This window comes from Mercenaria mercenaria, chromosome 3 (genome assembly GCF_021730395.1).
Source record: "Mercenaria mercenaria strain notata chromosome 3, MADL_Memer_1, whole genome shotgun sequence".
NCBI lineage: Eukaryota > Metazoa > Mollusca > Bivalvia > Venerida > Veneridae > Mercenaria > Mercenaria mercenaria.
This window is the reverse complement of record NC_069363.1, coordinates 52,188,257-52,210,630: the sequence shown is the minus strand read 5'-3', so window position 1 is coordinate 52,210,630 and position 22,374 is coordinate 52,188,257. Positions and strand designations below refer to the sequence as shown.

Below are 22,374 nucleotides of genomic sequence, written 5' to 3'. Positions count from 1 at the left end.
TAGGTTTTACCGCTGCCAAGTCTAGCTGTATTTCGTTTGAATGTTAAGGTTCCGTGATATATCCCTGGAGGTATCGCACTTAACCATTACCATGCTGGACATGAATGGTTCTGCCTTTGCGACCAGTGTAGATCATGATCAGCCTGCACATCCGTGCAGTCTAATCATGATCTGCACTGTTTGCCATTCTGTCAGTATCTTTTTGGTATTCATCCCTTTTAACAGATAATGGTACTGTCCATATTGAAGGAAAAATAAGGGTTAATTTGTCGCATTTTACAATTTCTGCATAGTACGTGGCGGGAGACATACGTATTTCTGGAAAAACAACCTCTACGTCAGTTTATAAATGAGTCTGACCGAAACAAATGATCTCATCTGATCTACAAGAAAGTCACATAGAGAATCCATCATTGGTCTTCGGTTAAGATCAGAAAATCCCAACCCGAGGGCGCACCGCTCAAGTCTTAAACGAGGCTGAGCCGAGTTTAAGACTTGAGCGGTGCGCCCGAGGGTTGGGATTTCCGATCTTCAACGAACACCAATGATGGATTCTATTTCTCACTTACCACAACAGAAACAATAAAAACAAGCATAAAAATATGAAACTACTTAAAACGCGGGAAACAGAAGTGACGTCGTGACATTTCAGCGACGCACAATAACAAAGTTCCGCTTTAATTTTATCTTTTGTAGCGTAACGGTACGTTCTTATCATAAAGTAATGAATTTTGAATCGAGAAATACACTATAAGGAACGGAGAGAAAAGATAAAGGTACCTGATTTTTAATTATTTTACATAAGTAATATGAATATTCAGTGCATGAAGTAGTCCGTCACAGGAGTGTGGGATAACCCATGTGAGATAAGATTTTCCAGCATTGCTAAAAATAGAGATTTTTCTGTCCGATAAGTGAGAAACCACAATCCCATCCACTTCAGTTAATTACTAAACAATCGTTTCAAGGGATGTTTGTTGATGATACACACTTGAAGTAAGGTTGATTAGGAAGTAGGAAATAAATCTTCATTGGTATATGGTACGTAGATATAACTTTTTGTTTTATAGCTGCATAAAATAATTTTCTTTTTTTCGAAATAATTGTGTAAACATGGTTTTAAAGTGTTATAGGTCTTCTCTCAATTGTATCAAACAAGAGCTAATTTATTACAATTAAGTTTAAAACAAAAATAAGTTCTTATAAATTAACTGATATTTCAAATTATAGTCTGTCCCATCTAATTTTCGATCTCCGATAATTTATTTAAACTGTATATATAATTGTCAAACATAGCATCGTTAATACCAGAGGTTAATATCTCTAGGCACCTTTTTTCATTTTTTTTGTTTTTGAAAAAATGTAAAATGAAGTTAAAAATCAAGATTTAATGTTTTTTTCCCATAGACTTGCGTTGTTAAATGACGTTACGTCCATTCCAAGATGGCGACGTCCATAGAAACGTTATTTGGGGGTTCACCCTTGTTATCCGGATAATACGAAATGCTGTGATAATTCCAAAATGCTACAAAATGACAGATGAACGCTTCTGAAAATTTCAGGTTTTTCGGTAAGTTGCTGTGGATTGATAAGAGATTTTAACTACCAGATTTTGCAAAAAGAACGAATGGTGATTTGTTTCCATGGAACTCAAACTATTTTATTTTATTTTTGTGAATACAATACACAGTATGTGAAATAGTTTACAAAATCCATGTGAGTTTAGTGTGAAAATTCATGAAAAATATTTAGAATTGTTTTTATGCTTGTAATTCACTGTATATACAGCTCTACAATTTCACTATCTGACATAGTTTAGAGTAAGTTGTTTACATGTGCCGTTTTTATGTCAAAACCATTTATATTGATCCTTGTGTGAAAAATGGATAATAGCCGAAAATGACCATGGATAATGCCCTACATGTGTTGTCTTTGAAAGTGGAAAATAGCCGTCATTGACTTCTTTCATTTTTTGGTGAATGAGTTTGTAACAGCATGATTATTTGAACTTGTTAACGATTTTTAGCTCGACTATTCAAAGAATAGTAGAGCTATTGGACTCACCCATGTGTCGGCGTCGGCGTCCTGATTTGGTTAAGGTTTTGTATGTAAGCGGGTATCTCAGTAACCACTTGTGTGAATTGATTGAAACTTCACACACTTATCCACCGTGATAAACTGACCTACATTGCACAGGTTTCAAAACTCTATTTTGCTTTTTTACAAAATTATGCCCTTTTTTCGACTAAGAAATTCTGGGTTAAGGTTTTGTATGTAAGCTAGTTTCTCAGTAACCACTTGTGGGAATGGATTGGAACTTCACACACTTATTCATTGTGATAAACTGACCTACAATGCAAAGGTTCCATAACTCTATGTTGCTTTTTTTACAAAATTATGTCTCTTTTTCGACTTAGAAATTCTTGGTTAAGGTTTTGTATGTAAGCTGGTATCTCAGTTCTCACTAATGGGAATGAATTGAAACTTCACACACTTGTTCACTGTCATGATTTGACATGCACTGTGCAGGTCCCATAACTCTATTTTGCATTTTTTTCAAAATTATGTCTCTTTTTCAACTTATTAGTTTTTGGTTTTAAGTTTTTGTATGTAAGCTTTTATTTCAGTATCCACTAATGGGAAAGTATTGAAACTTCATACACTCAGTCATGAGTATCAGTCATGAGCTGATAAGCACTGTGAAGGTTCCATAACCTTTTTTCCCATTTTAACAAAATTGTGCCACCTTTTTGACTTTTGTATTCATTCAGTTGACAAGGCTTTTGAATAGTCGAGCGTTGCTGTCCTCCGACAGCTCTTGTTATACTGGTAACAGGCACAGCAACCTAATAAGTAGAGCATATGAAACCCATCGCAGATTAAGAGTTTTTGCCTCATATGTTATCGGAAAGAAATTTTAACACTCTCTTTCCTTGAATGTAATTCTTACAATTACAGAGATAGTCCAATGATGACTTTGTATAAAGACCCGATAAAGAATGCCGAAAAGATATGGCCATATATTGGCGCTTGTTTCAGTGCTGGTGGGGGGTACCCGGTAGTAAACCTGTACAGATCTTTGGCTCCTTTAGAAATGACTTTTGGAGTTTGGCTGGAGGTTATCTTCAACCTACCAAGATCTACGAGACGTATAATACTGTCTTCAAAAATGCCCAGGATTTTCAACACCACATAACATACCACAGATTTTGAACAGCAGTCAAAATACCATGTTTTTTATAGCCCAAGGAACAAAGCAAAAGAAAAATGAACTAAATTACAATTCATAACACTAACTTAATGTATTGAACTTAAAGAAGAAGAGGGAAGGGGATGTTGAACAAATATTAAGTTAATGAACGTAGATCTTATCCTATACTCTGTGACCAACTCTTTATATTTCAGTATAGTATGCATGTGAGTCTTGTATTGCAGATGCAGATGAAATTTTGGTAGGGGGACAACTTTGTATGGAAAAGTTAACAAGTGTATTAAATTATTAAATACAATATCAAACTATTATCAGTTAAGGGATTAAGGGAATGTACAATCTATGAATTCACAGCAGTATACAACATATTCCAGCAAAACTGACCTTTAAAGTGCCATTATTTTCACGCTCTTAAAATGCTAACAGACCCCTAGCATACTTAATTTCTAAATATGGGTATACCCCTTCCCCCTGTGGAATCTCAGCACATTTAGATTCAGGTGTTAAATTTACCTGTTCTGGCTTGTTTAATTTTTTACCAAAATCTAGCAGAAAAGATACAGGCGTGTAAGCTTTAGAACCTTCTGACAGCGGACTTGAGTTTTAAAACAGAATTTTACAAAGATATAGACATTTACCCTTTTGAAAAATGTTTCAGGAACATCTGGTACTGACCATGTGTATAAAACATTACCTTGGGCATGCTACAGCCATTAGTTACCACATTATATGAGTTTTCTTCTTCAATATACAATAATCGGTACCTTTAGAACAGCATATGCAAAATATCAAACTACAATATTGGATATTATCCTCATAGCATTTCGGGCTTTATCTTCGAAATTTTTATGAACACTTGGGTCAGTATCCATCGACTACTACATATGCTTATATCATTGTTTATATAATAACTGAATAATACAAAACAATATTCATTACCGAAAGTCCATTAAATGAGGTTGACAACGCTTTGAATCGCAAAACTCATTCTCAAAAGCAAAATGTGTTTGGGGCTCTCCATACTGAACAATATGTCCTATATTCAAATTGCTTAGTGCAAATGGTACAGCTTCTAAACCATGTTGAATCAGTTATAATACTTTAAACAATCCAAATGAGTAATAAGAAAATATTGACAAAAACAATGTCCATACCAAGTTTGACATTTCCTCCAGTTTGTAGCATTTTGGAATTATCACATCATTTCGTATTATCCGGATAACAAGGGTGGGTTTGCGCACAGCTCGCAAACTATTAAAATAAAATTGAATGTTTTCCATGACCCCAAAGGACCAGAAAATATAACAACACTTATTTAACAAAAGATTTCGATCGATTCAATAGCAATTCGAGAAATGACGCTATACCATACGTAAACTATTTTTATTCAATGTTATTGGTTAAAATACATACATGTATTATCACAACAGTATTTTAGTAAAAGTCGCCCCCTTCTTGGATTCATTTGGGGGTTTGCTCACAGTTTGCGACGTCTGATATATTTATTGTTGAATAACTGACATGGAAAATTAAAGCAAACTTTGTACAATTTTGTACTTAAGACCCTGGATTAACATTTTACTTCAAATTAAGCAGTTATTTCCATTTCAGGTTTTTATATCTTCTTCCGTTCTTTCAGTGTCATTGAGTTTATTGAATAGCCTTTTATTATGGAGTTCCACTTCAGCCGATGTTAGCGGGCTTAAAACGTGTTGCACTATTCATATACTCTAACATGCCTGTAATTTGTTGGTCAGCTGGGTTCTGTACGTCAAGTTATTAGGCCTATTTGAAAATATCGCTTGGATTGAAGTGAGATGAAACCTAATTAGCGGAGTACACATTTGTGTTGGTTTTATTCTTTTCGAGGCATATGGCGGATATTCTTGAGTGACTGCTAATTATCCTTGTTTGGTCAAAGTTCGTGGATACAAGAAACACTCATTTCATATTTGAATAAAATTAGTAAACAGCAACAAACAAATACTGACAATTTAACATTCTATATCCTTTTAAAAGACATGCAAAAAACATGAAAAATACGATAAACCTTCCAGAAATATGCAGAACAAACCATGCATGTATGCAAGTTAACCTACTTTCATCTTCATGCAAGGTCGTGGATGACGTCATCAGTTTATGTGCTCACGAGATATTGTCAAAACCAAAACGAGGCTGTCAAGTAAAAATGGAAGCAAAGCAGACGAGATGATATTTGAGAAATAAAAATCTCATTCTCTGGTATTTATTGGGGTTTTGAGTTATGGGTAATTTGGGATTAGTAAATACAAGGTATTTCTGCATGCTTAGGCTTTTATTGGTGTTCTTACCTGCGAAAACCTCTTATTTTGCCTTTTTTGGTGGTTGATAAATGTTTGTGTTTACTTACTGATTTTCTGTTTGAAAGTGCGCGCGTACGCCAAAGCTGGAGTGTGTCGTCATATGTGATGAGGAATACACGAACTTACATTATCCACGAATTTAGGCTAGACAACGATACATTATATCATAATATCATGTTACTTGGTTTTCGAATAGGCCTAACTTCGAAGCAAGGTCTAACATGAATTGGCAGACAATGACAGATGTGCTCATGATACGTGTAAATAATACAATGATAAAATTGTCTTATTATTCTACATTAAAATAGCCTCAGAAAGTAAAAAAAAATAATTTCTTTTCGCTTATGATATCCGTATTTTATCTATATCTGCGAAAGCAATTTTCTCCTTATATATTTCTCACCGAACAAATCAAAACTTCGTCACTATAATCTTACGCAAAAACAACAACAACAACAAAATAATTTATTGCAGAAAACATTATACAATACTTATAGCAACTAAAATTACAAATCATCACTAAGTATACAAAATGCAAACATTTTACAGAGCAAGATGTCCTCAATATAATTTACATCAGATGCTTTGGTCTCCTAACAAATTTGCGAAATAGATAAATTTGCTAAATTTCTTATTATCATTCAGAATTTTTCCGACATAAGATTTGTGAATATTTGTATATTTGGCCACGTGTAATATAGTAATACTTTTAAAAATAGTTGTTTCTGAGATACCTGTACTTAGGACATATGGGAAGAAAATGGTACACAGATCCAATTATACAGTTATCATACTTATATGTAAACTGTCATCATTAGATCTGGGAAACATCAAGTCACTGTTCAATTAGTTGTATTCTTCAGGAGACACGCTTTCAGATTAATGCACTTTTCTCGACAATAAAAAGTAACTAACTTTTTGTTAATTATCTTATATAAAAATATACATGGGGATACAGTGAAGGCCAAGAAGCATCAGTGGTAAAATCTGATAAATTCGTGCCATTAAAAAATTCGCTGTTCTTTAAATATAACTTGGTGCGCGATATATAATTATTATGTTTTATTTATTTATTAATCTATTTATTTATTTACTTGTTAATAATTTATCTAATGATTTTACTGTAAAAACCAAAGGGGGTCAATTACCAACCAAGCACTGTGCTTAACGATTTTCGCATTGTATCCTCTTTTGATAAATGTTTTAACACATTCTACAAATATTTGATTAAAATAAGCATTATGTTTAATTTTTCGAATTTTATCAACTACATCTCCATAGTATACCGGTGTGTAAGACCAAGTATTATAAGTGTTTTAAGGTTTGTGTTATATTTCTTTAAAAGTTCAGACGATCTGTAGTAAAATTTAGTGAAAGCCTTCTAATCAGTAGTTTATGATATCGGTAACCCTGTTATAATAATATTTTGGTGATATGTAGATTTCTATCATTAAAACCCTCTAACTTTGAGCAAGCTTTTGCAAAACGCGTTAACTAATTTTATACAAAATTTAACACACCTATCGAAACTTCTAATGCTCCCTCAAGATCTTTGCAATGCTATGATATTATTTTTTTACTTTCACAAACAAACACACAAATCTAAATGTCTAGAATTTACAAACGAGCGCATTTTGTTATGAGGCAGGAAAAACGTGAATAAAACTACTAGTATATAACTTCTCTATCCTGTCATATTTTTAACAAAATATTTGTTTACTATCTGGCTATATACCACAGCAAATTTAATATCACCACATCTGTGCCATTATGAATTATATCTGATCGTTGAATAAAAACTGGGTGGTTTTGTGGTAACATGACTGACTGTCAACCCAGAGGTCCGCGGTTTGAATCCCGGTCCAGACACTGGACTCCCACCTAACTAAGAGGTTAATACTGGTTCTTCTCAGAAAAATTCGGCTTCGCGTGTATCGGTGCTACACATAGAGCATGTTCAAAACAGCATGTCTACCCGCAAAATACTAGGCTAAGTTAAGCATAAAAACCCGGTGGTCTTGTGGTAACACGCTTGACTGTCAACCCAGAGGTCTAGAGTTCGAATCCCTGTCCAGAAACTGGATTCCCACCTAACAGGTCAGTACTGGTTCTTCCCAGAAAAATACTGCCTCGCTTGTATCGGTGCTACACATAGGGCGTGTTAAAAACATGTCTACTCGCAAAAGACTAGAGAGGCATATCTCTCTCCCTCTATTCCCCTCTCTCTCTCCCTCTCCCTCTCTCTCTCTCTCTCTCCCTCTCTCTCTCTCTCTTTCTGTGACTCTGTTCAGGAGGCTTTGTCTTACTTTGTGCTCAGGTCAGATCACTCGGTGTCTGTGCTAGTAGACTATGAATGTAGCTGTGCTTGTATATAAAGCACATTTGAACTTGTTTATCATGGAAATTGCGCGATAAAAAGCTGGTATAATAAAATAATACACATGTGTACAATTTCACTTTGTTAAAAGTTTAATATACCATTCACAACATGAGGTCGTTGGTTCGTTCCCTGGTCGCGTCATATCAAAGACGTAAAAATTGTACTAGTAGCTCCATCGCTTGGCTCTCAACATTAAAAGGATAGTGCTAGGACTGGTCAGCCCGGCGTCAATATAATGTGACTGGGTGGGATATCAGGCGTGATATTCCAGTGAGGCAGCAATATAAAGTTGGGCATTGTGCTCACTGCTACAAATAGACACCGTCGTTTATATAAATGAAAAGTTGTTGAAAAAGACGTTAAACCCGAACACACACACACATACACTGATTCACAATATAGTTGGCTAATTGTGTGAGATATTTCATAAGTTTTATAAATGTACTTTTAAAATTATGACAGATACTGCTAATATATTGACGGGGTGGATGGGGCATTAAATGTAAAAAAGTTTTGTATTTAATCGAATTGAATAGAAAATTCTTTACTTTTAACGGTATGTATTCTCTGGCAAAGGCATGATGTCACAGATAGATCCTGTCTGGGCTATCATTACTAAATTTTAATTAATGCAACAAATAATTTGCAATCTGAATTTCTGTTGATGAAATATTTCGAAATACTATCCATATATATTTTGTTTCTTTATCTTTTCTCACAGAACCAAACAGATAACAATTATCTCAAGAAATAAAATGAGTGGAAAATCCAAAGAAGAATTGTTATCATATTTGCTCTATACAACACTTGATACAGTAGGATTTCAGCGAGAATGTGTCTCGTTCAGGTCAAAAGCCTATAAACAAGTCTATGAACACTTAACCAGTAACATTGCCAAGTATGAGATACCATTAACACATTTATGTGTTGGTAGCTCGGGTGAGGGTACTGCACTTAGAGGTAGTGATGCAGACGTTATGGCGATAATAACAGATAGCATATGTGTTGATAACGCAAACGAAAGTGGTTGTTTTACTTTACTTGAGACTGATTATACCAACACAGCTCCAGGATACACAAAAGTTCTTCTTGCAAAGTTAGACGAAGAAAGTCTGTTTCACTTCGCATTTGATAATTCTCAAATGTACACGTCCTCAGCGGGACGTGCATACATATCTAGTGCAATTTTCAGAAACTTTATCTATCAAAGCGTGCAAGCGTCATCTGTATCTGCATACTCATATGAGTCCGATGAAAATGAAAATGAAAATACCACTACAAACGGACCAGCAGCAACAAAAACAATTGGGACTCAATTCAGTTTTGATTATGTCTCTGCTGTGTACTTCTACGGAAACATTCATTTACGTGACTGGACAGACAGGGTAAGATACCATAACTGGCCGTCAACGGATTTAATTAAGGAAATTTCGCAGATGGAAGGTTATATTGTACCAGTTGGCAATAAGTTCAGCGACACCCGAAATATCGAGTGGCGTATATGTTACACTACTGCAGAACTGAAACTGGTAGCATCGCTAAACGATGTTCAAGTAAAATTGTATGTACTTCTTAAAATGGTGGCTAAGGAAATACTGAAACCATTTTGTAAAGTAATTTCTTCTTACATTGTGAAAAATGTTATTTTCTGGATGGTGGAAACTCAGTCTGAACAACAGTTTTCACCAAATTCATTAGTGAACCTATTGCAGAAATCGATGATATTCATAAAGTATTGTTTAGAGAACAATCACTTTCCTAACTATATGATACCTGAGAGAAATATGCTTGGCGTCGCGGTAGATTATCAAGAAAAACAACAAACAATACGCTTCCTGTCAACCTGCTTGGGAAATGTGGAATCGATAATCTTTATGATTCCAAAATTACTTTTATGCATGAACCACATCTCAAACCTTCCAAATAGAGAATTATACCTTGACCTGAGAAATGAAATAGAGAAACTGTCTATTACATCGGCAGTATACACACTTGAACACTATGATCTAGGTATGATGTCTAGAAGAACATTATTGCTCGATTTAGAATGGGAGTATTACAAAGATGAGAAGTACTGGGAGTCGTGGATAAAACTATATAACCTTGTAGTGCCGGAATGGATAGACCTGATACTTACAGGAAAAACAGAAAAAATAACGGAACTGTTTTATTTCCGATTGCGAGCAATGCCTTCGTTATAACTATCTATACATATCTATGTTTTAAAGATTGTGTGTAGTCGAAGACTTGGCTATCTCATTGATTACATGAAAACTGATGACGGGGCAATAGAAAATAATAAATACTTGTTAATAAAAGTACATTGTATGTTAAATCATGCTTCCAGTTCCATCGATTTGTCAAGATCATATAATTTCGACTAAAACTTTTGAAATAGTCAGAACGATAAAGGTTTTACACAAAAGTTAAAACAAAGAGTCAAACAAATATGAGCTTGGTACGTATTTGTATAACGTATGGAAGAAATAATATCTTTTAACCATCAATTTCAAGAAAAGGTAATACCAATGCTGAAAGACGTCAGATTGTATTGTGTAAAATAATTTTTGAAATATCTATGTTTGAATCCGGGTCACGTGTTTGTTGTTTAAATGATTATTGTTTCATGTCACAATGTTGATATGATGGCATTTCTATGGAACAATATTAAGGCAAAAATTGCATATTGCCTTCTTGCGTACACGTGTCTCTGTCTGACAAGTTGACTGCTTGATTTTGACATTCGGAATCCCATCTTGCATTCTTACATGTACATGCCTTTATTTGATATTCAGTTTTTTTGATGTTGCCTGCTTCATATATTCGTCTCGCTTTCGGACATGCTGTAATCTGATATACTACTTCATCATACTGACTAGTGGTTTCGTACATCTTGCCTTCTTGGACCGTCAATGTTGTATACTTATTGACGAAGATAACATCTAGCTATCGGACATGCTGTAATCTGACATACTACTTCATCATACTCAACTAGTGGTTACTTACATCGTGCCTTCTTGGAGCGTCAATGGTGTATACTTCTTGGTGAAAACAACTTGAGCGGTTCCTTAACTATGTGATTGCAAGGAGCTGGGTTATGAAATAATTTCAGTGCATTCTTAAATTCTTGTTCAGGTGGAGATAACCCCTTTTACGGAAACACACGAACTGTACCGAGAGTGTTAAGACTACACGTCCGGTAACCGCACTAAACACCATATATTCCTATTTGAATCCAAGTAAAATGAGTATATCTTTCGAGACTCTACCTTTAATCGGATATATAAATAGCGCGCTATAAATAGCCTACAGAACAGAATTATGTCATCATCTAAATACTGGTCGAAATAATTACACGTTCATACATGTATTGTTTTATATTTGTGACGCTGACGGGCAATCTAAATGGGGATATTGCCCATATGAAAAAAAATCACAATATTTCCTAGGATCGCGTCAAATTAGTTGGACTACTGTTGCTTATTCAAAGGAGACATGATATTGAACATTTTGAGAAATGTGAGTACACTTTTAGCTATTTTAATTCAGTTAATTTCAAATGTAAACAAACGTTTGACCTCACCCAACCTATTGTCATGATATGGGGCTGATTAAACACAAATATTCATTACATTTTCTGGAGAGTTTACGTAGGGGAGGTTTGGGGTAGCGGAGTGGCAAGCCCGATCCAGTGCTAGATAACCCGTGTCCTACCTCCTTCCCTCTCCCAACTCCTTCCTCCACTTGGTTGCAGAGTTTCAGACGAAATTCCGAAAAAGATTTGTGCAAAATATTTTTAAAGTGTATGTTCGTTTGCAACGCCATTTTTCAGAGTAACAGCGGACAGTTAACCTAACCAGTTCCTGGATTCTGTACCAGTACAAACCTGTTCTCCACAAGTAACTGCCAACTTCCCCACATGAATCAGAAATGGGTGACGAATGATATCAGACACGTCATTTATCAAATCGTCACGGAGAACATACGCCCCGCCTGGGGATCGAACTCAAAAACCCAAAATCAGTAGATTTGTGCTATGATCCCTACTATAAATATTGAACTAAATGAGTGAGTTTTGGGGAGAAACTGCTTGATTTGAAAGAATATGACATTTTCTTATCTGAAACCTGCCATGAATATCTGTCAAATTTTCTTTGTGCCTTTGAATTTTGGTGTTTTGCAGTACCTGATATGTATTTTACAGGATTTTTTTCTTCTTCAGAGCACTGTGGTCAGCATTTGTCTCACGTGAACTGTGGAGACATTTGGATACTGTAGCTGAAAGTTCATCACAAAGTGCTGATGTTTTGATATCTACAAGGTGTGTATGTTTTATATAAATATGTTAAAGCCTTTAGATAATTCTTAAAAGAACGAACGTTCTAAGCATTTTGCATTTGTTAAGTATGCGTTTGTTAAGTATTGCTTTAATGAATATTTTTAACAGCATTTAGTTTTATTATGGAGAAAAAAACTAAAAATGGCCGTACTGAAGGATGAATAACATCAAAATATCATTTTATACCCCCGCTTCGAAACGGGACGTATTATGTGATCACTAAAGTTGTCCGCTTTCTAACTTGGGCAGTTCTAATCCAACGTTACAGTGTATCTTGGTATCATAACTCGGTAAAGTTTGACAGTCAGCTGGATTATCCCAGTGTCTGTTGTATCACGGCCGATGGTTTACTTAATTAAACTAAACTAAAAAAAAATCTGACAGACTGAGTGTAAACTGTTACTTAGGTACTTTTTATCCAATGTTCACCAACCTTGCCACAATGTTAATGAGCATAAAATCTCAGACAAATTCGATAACCTAATAATACTCTAAGGCACTCTGGAATAATAGCCCTTTAACAAGAAAATCGCAATATTGGCAGTGTCCCTTGTTTATCATATCCAATCTTAATCAAACTTAGGCATAATGTTTATGGGCATGTTATATTGGCCAAGTTCAATAACAAACAGAATAGTCCTCGAGGCTCTGGAATCCATCAACATTTAGAAAACTGACAACTAGTCTGCTGAATAGGAATAGTACTCAAAAAGTCAAAAGTAATGTTTTGTGACGGGTGTATATTGTGACAGTTTGGCTCTCATGTTTAACTAGTATTGAGAAAATAAAAATGATTAACCAATGAAACGTTTTAATGTTAATGAAAAAAAAAATGTACAGCTTAAATTCTTCTATTTGTATCACATTTCAGTTCTAGCGCCACAAGTTTCTATATATTTTATTCACTAAAGAGTGTTTTTGTGAAACAAAATCTTCTGAAATATGAACGGCGTCACTGTGGAAGTGTTTTTTAATGAAATCATTTTCTAACTTTCGAAAAAAATGAAATAAAGCTGGAGGCATGTAACTTTAATCACTATTTCTTGCTTCTGTACCGGTTCTTGCTGTTCTTCGTTTCTTAACATGAACTGTATTAGAAGAGCCCGCATGCATTTTCTAACTTTCGAAAAAGTAGAATAAAGCTAGGGGTCTGTATTAAATTTATTCACTCAACAGTGTTTCTGGGTTCTGTACCGGTACTTAATGTTCTCCGCTCCTAACATAACTGAATTAAAGGTAGAGGCTTAACGACTATTATGTGATACGAACACACCGAAGTCACTTATATCAGGTATAAAGGAATCAGTTCGGCAAAACATGTTTCTTTATGATATGAGTTCCGTATTACCATGTCCCATTTATTCTTTTTATTCCTCCAATGAAATGAATCTTCATATACACCATCAGCATGAAGTGGACATTTGCATATTATCGAGACTTCTATGTCCGGTTATTTATTCTGGAGTTATTGCCAATGTGAGGGAGACTTTAAGTTTGTCCTTTTTCAGTATGAAGACATGTTAGTTTTTTAAACTTGGTGTTGTCGCTTTCTGATTAACTCTCCTTCCTGTTATTTTCTTCAGAGCAGACGGCAACAGAATTGGAGGTTACCCAAATCTAAAGATGTTGAGGAGTACAAGAAACAACAAAAAAGCTATGAAAAACAAATGAAATAAAAACAACGTGAAATTATATTGAATCATGACCCTGGGTTCCAGACCGTTCGACAACAACGAAAAAAAAAAAAGAAAAGATTTTTTTAGCTCACCAGAGCACAAAGTGCTGGTGAGCTATTGTGAATGACCGGCATCCGTCGGCGTGCGTCTTGCGTAAACATTTGCCTTGTGAACACTCTAGAGGCCACATTTATGACCCAATCTTTATGAAACTTGGTCAGAATGTTAGTCTTGATGATCTCTAGGTCAAGTTTGAAAGTGGGTTATGTGGGGTCAAAAACTATGTCAGTAGGTTAGATCAAAGAAAATGCTTGTGAACACTCTAGAGACCACACTTTTGACCCAATCTTTATGAAAATTTGTCAGAATGTTAGTCTTGATAATCTCTAGGTCAAGTTTGAAACTGGGTCATGTGGAGTTAAAACCTAGGTCAGTAGGTTAGATCAAATAAAACGCTTGTTAACACTCTAGAGACCACAGATTTTTAACCCAATCTTTATAAAACTTGGTCAGAATGTTAGTCTTGATGATCTCTAGGTCAAGTTTGAAACTGGATTATGTGGGATCAAAAACTAGATCACCAGGTCAGATCAAAGGAAAAGCAACATTTGTGTACCAATATTTTTGAAACTTGGTCAGAATGTTAGTCTTGATTATCTTTAGGTCAAGATTGAATCTGGATCATGTTAGGTCAAAAAATAGGTCAGTATGTCAGATCAATGGTAAACCTTGTGAACACTCTAGAGACCACATTTATGACCCAATCTTTATGAAACTTTGTTAGAATGTTAGTCTTGATGATCTCTAGGTCATTTTCGAAACTGGGTCATGTTGGATCATAAACTAGGTCACCTGGTCAAATCAAATGAAAAGTTTGTGAACACTCTAAAGGCCACAGTTGTGTCCCAATATTTATGAAACGTAGTCAGAAAGTTTGACTTGATGATTTCTAGGTCAAATTTGAATCTAGGTCATGTGAGGTCAAAAACTATAAACGACAGTGTCTACTTGTAGTAGGGAGCACAATGCCTAACTTTATAGTGCTGCCTCACTGGAATATCACGCCGTATACACGTGGCATGATACCCCATCCAGTCACATTATACTGACACCGGGCTGACCAGTCCTAGCACTATCCTCTTAATGCTGAACGCCTAGCGAGAAAGCTTCTAGTACTATTTTTACGTCTTTGGTATGACGCGGCTGGGGATTGAACCCACGACCTCCCGCACACAAAGCGGACGCTCTACCACTAGGCTACCGAGGCGGTAGGCCACAGTTGTAACTTAATCTTTACGAAACTGGGTCGAATGTTTGTCTTAATCATTTCTAGGTCAAGGTCGAATATGGGTCATGTTGGGTCAAAAACTAGGTCACCCGGTCAAATCAAAGGAAAAGCTTGTGAAATCTCTAGAGGCCACAGTTGTAACCAAATCTTAATGAAATTTAATCAATATGTTTGTGACGATCTTTAGGTCAAGTTCAACTCTTGGTCATGTGGGGTCAAAAACTAGGTCAGTAGGCCAGATAAACTCTTTTGAGCGATATATAGGGCCATGGCCCTCTTGTTTTTGCTAGATATCTGGAAATTAATGCTATGTTTCTGAAAAATGCTTTGAAACTTAATTCTGACAGACTGTCATTAAAACATGTGAGAAATAGTTGTTTTTACTAATTTTACGATGAAAATCGAAAAGCGTTTGTTACGCTTTACTCGAGGTAAAGAAAAGTATTTTTGGAGGTCAGTGCCATCAATTTTATAAAAGACAATTCAACACACATTTCTGTCGGGATCTAACTTTATGTGATGGACCTTTTTATCTCGGACAAAGTATATGATACGCGAAAAAGGTTCTGCAATGTTGCTTAAATGAGCATGCATATCTTTAACAGTCTGCAAATAAAAGATAGATTTTAAGAAGTTATTCATTTATATCATACTGTATAATAATAGATTTATGCTATGTCATTTTCAAAGAGAATGTATATGTGTTTCCTTTTATTTGTTAACTATCTGTTTGTGTTGGCATAATAAACAATTATGAATATAAAAATATAAAGATGACGTATTTCCTTAACTTTTTGTTTCATCAAATCTAGAATCTGGCAGTATGAAGTAATCGAGAACAGACTTTACCTTCTGAATAGATGAATTACAAGGAAAAGACAATTGAAACTCGAGATTCTTTAATCTTAAATGTCTACTTAAAGTTCCCAGATACATGTACAAAAGTGGAAACATTATCAAGTGAATGAAGCTTTGTGCAGTAACGCCTTCACGATGTCTTTTAAGTTATTTTGTTTGTAGGTTCCAAAACTGCTCACTAGAGCTACGCAGCCATTGCTAGTTGACATTTTTAATCCACCCACCATGAGTGGTGGCGGGGGTTTGGGGGCTGTGCGGGCTATAGGAATGGTCTCCGTCCGTCAGTCCGTCCGTAACAATCGTGTCCGCTCATTATTACTTAAACCCTTTGAAGGATTTTCATGAAATTTGGGTCAATTGATCACCTCATCAAGACGATGTGCAGAACTCATGTCAGCAATGTCAGCTCAAGATCAAGGTCACAACTCTAAGATCAAGTTTTGAGCCTTCCGTTTTGTGTCCGCTCTGTATCTACTTAACAACGTGAAGGATTTTAATATGACTTGGCTTTAATATTCACCTTATCAATACGATGTGCAGAATTCAAAATTCAACAGTGCCAGCTCAAGGTCAAGGTCACAACTAAAATGTTCAATATCCTGTCCCTTCCTTTTCTGCTAAGCCACTTGAAGGATTTTCTTGCAATTTAGCCAAGTGTTCACCTTATTGAGATAATTCGCAAAACCCATGGGTCAACCATTCATGTTCAAGGTCAAGGTTATTATAAAATATACTTGATATTCAATACTATCAACCTTTTCACTACCCATAGCAGCGGTGGGGGATATAACTGTCTTTCACACTGATAAAGACAAGACTCCTTACACACTGATAAATAGTGAAAAAAGAAATTTACAGAGTTAAAGACCCTAGCTTGAATAGTTTCAAAATGATTACTCCCCTCCCCCTGTCCCGTAAAATCACTAAACTTTTATTTTAATGCCATATGACAACTTCTTTCTAGTGGTAGGGAATACCACACTGCAGGTGCCCTGCCAGGCAATATCTCGAGCACGGGCGGTCGCTTACCAGTCGTAGGTAATCTGGACGGCTACCTCATATGACGATCCGAGTGGGTCTCGAACATACAATGTTATGAGGCCATTGATTTATGTATAGAGAGAAATTGTATGTAGACACAAGCATTTCCATTCCATATATAGCCCATTTATCATCAAGACCTTTCAATTTTTGAGACAATAGACTATACATGTACATTTTAATGACGGTTTCATATTTAATATTAATCATTTACAAACCTAAGTTAATGTTAACGTATACCTGTAATGTGAACCAAATAACTAAATCTTTGCTCTTTTTAGATGTGACAAACGCCGACAAGCCTTCAATAGTTCATTACCAGATGTTTAATCCATTTGTTCATTTTCCATAATGTTTATCTTGTTTTAGAACTAAAAAGAAACCGGGAAAAAAAAACTAAAAAAAAAACTAAAAAAAATAATGAGTCGTCAGCTCGGTTCGAACTCGCAATATATAGCTTAAAAGGCGGGCATTGCATCCACTACACCATGATGTAACAGCTATTTATAGATCGCGAAATACAGATATATAACATGATTAAATTTAAAGGGCGGCTTTCAATGATGAAAAAAAAAGTTGATGGATCTTATAGCTTTTAATTCTACTTTTAGAGAACGGTATAAGACTTATAACATACAAGAATCTTTATTTTATGCAATAAAATAACATGTGCACAGGCTTGATGATACACCGAACTTTTCAAACTTGATTAATGGACGCCTCGACAAATCAAACAGGTTTAAAGGTCCGGTTACCGGACACGTAGCCACGATACGCAGTGTCGTATTTTTCCGTGGTTTAGCGGAAGCTCCCGAGCACGAAGCGCCCTCTGGTGCGAGAACGTGACATGCTACATTGCATGCTGCGTTATGCTATGTTGTATTCGGCTTAGCGACATGTGAAGTGCAAAGGTAGAAAAAGTCGCAATACGTAAGCGCATTCGCCAAAGTTAAAATGTTTCATCCACACAGTGCAGGAATCAATTTATTTCTTATCGTTTGCAAATATACAACACAAATGCATGCATAATGCACGATGTAAGTTTACCACCTGCCAATGCATCGAATGCTGGATGTCACTCTACAGCATGTCCAAAAACAAGATAAATATTGCCGACTTATGCAGAAGGTCACATGTAACTATACTAGTATGATATAGAGATATGGGCATATAAGAATGCAAGATGCATTTTCAAATGTCAAAATGTTGATGCCACTGTGTAAAATAATGGCTTACATGAGTACGAAAGCAACATACAATTTTTGCCTTAATATTGTTCCATACATTTCAGCTTTAATAGTTGAGAAAACCCAGTTGTCCGTCTCGGCATATTTGACATTACAGCTAAAGAATGTACATTTCCAACATTGAATATTTTTCCTTATCCGATAGGAGTTGAATACAAGAATTTGTATTCATTAATAATACATGCTGCGTTTCAGATAGAAAATTTACAGATATATAATACAACATGAATTCGTATAACCACTACATAGCATCCCGTAAAACAAAAACCTCAAACCATGTACAATAAAAATGATATTTGCCTAGGTTCACCGGTTGTTCTTATAAACTAAAGAATATGGGATTATAGACGAGTTGCAACTGACTCTGCCTTTGCAACCAGTGCACGTCCAGGCTGATCTTGTATTAAGTACTTCCTGCTTGACCTAATACTTTCACAAAATTTTAATGTTTGTCTTTAAATTGATTTTATACACTTATATACGCATTGGCAGTAGGCTATAGCCTTTTAGCTATAAAAAGTGTTCAAAAAATTGAAACAAATGTTTTTTTTGCAAGTATCTGTAACACATCACGGTCACCATTAAACAAGGTGTTGTGTATAAAATACAGGGAAACAGCGATCTTTACCTTTTTTAAGTTATAAACCCTAAATGAAATTTGTTTGATGTGTAAAGGTATTCAAAGTAAAATTATGAGCATTTTTCAAGTAAAAGTCTAGCTGAAATAGATGTATATGTAAAAAGGTTGGAGGAAATTATAGCTTTTAACTCAATATACCAAACTCTTTCTGTTACCATTACGAAATAATAGGGGGCTTCCGTGGTCGAGTGGTTAAGGTCGCTGATTTCAAATCACTTGCCCGTCACCAATATGGGTTCGAGCCTCACTCGGGGCGTTCAATTCTTCATGTGAGGAAGCTGACTTACGGGAGGTCAGGTTCTACCCAGGTGCCCGCTTGTGATGAGATAATGCACGGAGGGGCACCTGGGGTCTTCCTCCACCATCCAGCTGGAAAGTCGCCATATGACCTATAATTGTGTCGGTGCGACGTTAAACCCAACAAAACAAACAAACGAAATAATGACTTTCAAAGCATGACTTTTCTTATCTTGACTGGGGCAGTCTTTTTAAGAATAGTCAAACTGCATGCAGGATTCGCTTCCCTTCGACTTCAGAAATTTCTTCCTATAGGTAAGGCAGATCACTGGGTAGAAGATTGAAGAAAAGAACTACTATTTCATTGGTCCGATTTCTTTATTTCTGAAGCATCAACTTCAAATACTTATGATGCGGCAGTATCGTTAATTTAACAGCAACAACCGAAAATTGCTTTTATAAAACATTCACCAAAAATACACTATGTGCAATAAGATGCGCATAATGCCGCTTTAAATTAATAGAGCTTTCCAAAATGGATAGATTTATATATTTTAAAGATACAAACCTTTGAATATTTTAGAGAATGAAATTTATCAAAATATCATTCGCCGCTGTAAGCTATTTTAAAGCACATTCAGTCTGGTACACGATGGGGAAACGGACACTGGATGTAGCTAAGAAAGCGATAAATTTATACACGTTTTTTGATTTGGTACACGGTAAGTTTTTAATCTTTTTTGTATTTTATGAAGTGATATTTATCCAAATTCAAAGAGTTATAAATAGCTTGATCCTATGAAATGTTAGACTATGATAGAAATGTGCCTCTTCTCTTATATGATGACACAATCTCGCTAGAAATTTGCATGATTGTTCACAAATGTTCAGTAAGATGGTAGGTTTTCAAAAATGTAACAACAAATAGATGATAAGAATAAAAACTGAATCGATCGATTTTATTGTAATTACACAGTTTGAACTTGGGTAAGATATCAATACGATATGTTTTGTTGTTACAGAGATATCCATACTTTTTGATGGCCTGGAGGTGTACTGAGGATAGACGAAGCAAATAAATTACTGCACAGGGGATGGCTTTTAAGTGGCCTGAGGATAGTAACGATGTATATTGAGCAATGTGACTGGTTTAAAGATTATCTATTGCATTCCTTTTTACCTCTACGCAAAGTCGAGGGGATATGGTTTCGACGGTGCCCATATCGAGTGATGAGAGCGAAACTGTCCTAGGTGCTTCTTTATCTATATTTACTAATATAAAACACTTTCGCTCTGAACCATCGATATCTCGACTGTCTTCACACCCGCTTGTCTGTTTGTTCGTCCTTCCAGATGTTGGTCATATTGAGTTGATATCGCATACACAGATACTGGAGTTCTTATGGTTTAAGTGACTTCCCTCAGTTTCTAATCTGAAATCGCAATTCAATGTAAACATAGAATGGTTTACTTACTTTCCTTTAACACAAAAGTAAGTATACTTTTATTTCAAATCAGTAAAAGTATGGTTAAACAATATTGCGTTCGTATAAATTAGTTAACCAGTGTTTATTTACCAGTTTAACCTTTCACAAGCATCAACTTCCGACTCAAAAATATTTCAATGGCACATTCAAATATAGTTCTGACTAGCATAACTTAACTGGCGCTATTTTTATGTTCTAATGGTCCCGACCATCATATAAGAGATCTAAAACAGTATATAAACATCTCTGAAGCTGATTTTTACTTATTCAAATGACTGGAAATAAATCAACCACCTTAAAAAATTGGTACGAAGTCTGAAATCACAAATATTGACAAATCCAAAGCTGATTTTTGAAGTGTTGGTATCTTATAGTGACTTGTGCTTTGATGATACATTTTGACATTGTTTTAAAATACTGCCCTACACTGATTATACTTGTTAGATACACATGGAATGACTTTAAAGAAAGATAAGTTGAGTCAGATGTTTCATAGGGAAGTTGAGTCAGATGTTTCATAGGGTCCAGCGCCGCTCACCTGGCCTGTCCGAATCAAAAGTGCCTGTGATGGCATATGTATACATGATTATCAATGATCAACATAATCATACGTCTTTCCGTTCGTTTCGAGTCAAATCTAACAATCGAAATGTTAGCTTGTCGAGGGAAATGCGGTCGTTCAAGTTTAAATCAACACAAAACGTCTGACCCTTAGAAAGTATGTGGGGTTTTGCTATATATACTATTTCTTTGTTAATCACATTGGCATGGTTTTGTATCTGTTCAGCATTGTTATTCTGACAAAAAAGTAACTTGGTAATTAAACAATAATCGAATAACTGTTAACGCAGATGACATCAAAAGTTGTTGCCCTTGTCCCAATCTAACTAAATTTCTCGATCTTCCTAAAAGTTAGATCTGAAGACAGATCGTTCTGTATAATCGGATTTCCAATATTGCTATTTTTATTTCCACCAATCTATTCTTAGCTTGACTATTCGAAGAATATGGAGAGCTATACTACTCACCCCGGCGTCGGTGTTGGCGTCAGTGCTGGCGTCGGAGTTTGTTAAAGTTTGTATGAAATGGTAATATCTTGTATACCATCAAAGATATTTACTTTAAACTTGGAACACTTGTTTATTATAACAGTCTCTACCCATAGGCAAGAGTACATAACTCTGTCAATTATTATGGCTGAATTATGGCCCTTTTTGGACTTGGAAATTGGTTCAGATTTCGTACAAGTCCATGTTTTGTAAAATCTGTTTGCCGTGTGACTTTCAAACTTTGAACACTTGTTTATCATCAAGATTTCCATCTGTAGGCAAGATTACATAACTCTGTCAAGTATTTTGTCTGAATTATGGTCCTTTTTGGACTTGGAAATTGGTTCAGTTTTCGTACAAGTCCACATTTTGTCAAACATATTTGACTTGTGGCTTTGAAACTTGGAACACTTGTTTATCACCATGCTGTCCATCGGTAGGCAAGAGTACATAACTCTATCAACTATTTTGTCTGAATTATGGCCCTTTTTTGACTTGGAAATCAGTTAAAATTTTCATACCAGTTCATATTTTGCCTAACCTGTTTGTCATATTGCTTTGAAACTTCGACCATTTGTT

The 22,374-nt window shown here is 35.4% G+C and overlaps 1 protein-coding gene across 4 annotated transcripts; it reads left to right on the top strand.

Moving 5' to 3' along the window:
- Positions 1-701: 701 nt before the first annotated feature.
- LOC123524773 (uncharacterized) lies at positions 702-16,013 on the top strand. Of its 4 annotated transcripts, none has more exons than XM_053538491.1 (5): positions 702-1,041; positions 1,408-1,570; positions 8,655-11,452; positions 12,156-12,254; positions 13,856-16,013. In XM_053538491.1, exon 3 carries the CDS (start codon positions 8,689-8,691, stop codon positions 10,132-10,134), a length of 1,446 nt encoding a protein of 481 aa, XP_053394466.1. In that variant the 5' UTR covers positions 702-1,041; positions 1,408-1,570; positions 8,655-8,688; the 3' UTR covers positions 10,135-11,452; positions 12,156-12,254; positions 13,856-16,013. The 4 variants fall into 4 exon arrangements, with proteins under 4 accessions (XP_053394466.1, XP_053394467.1, XP_053394464.1 ...); XM_053538490.1 differs by lacking the exon at positions 1,408-1,570 and adding an exon at positions 5,328-5,452 and having other exon boundaries at positions 939-1,041; XM_053538492.1 differs by lacking the exon at positions 1,408-1,570 and having other exon boundaries at positions 13,861-16,013.
- Positions 16,014-22,374: the final 6,361 nt, after the last annotated feature.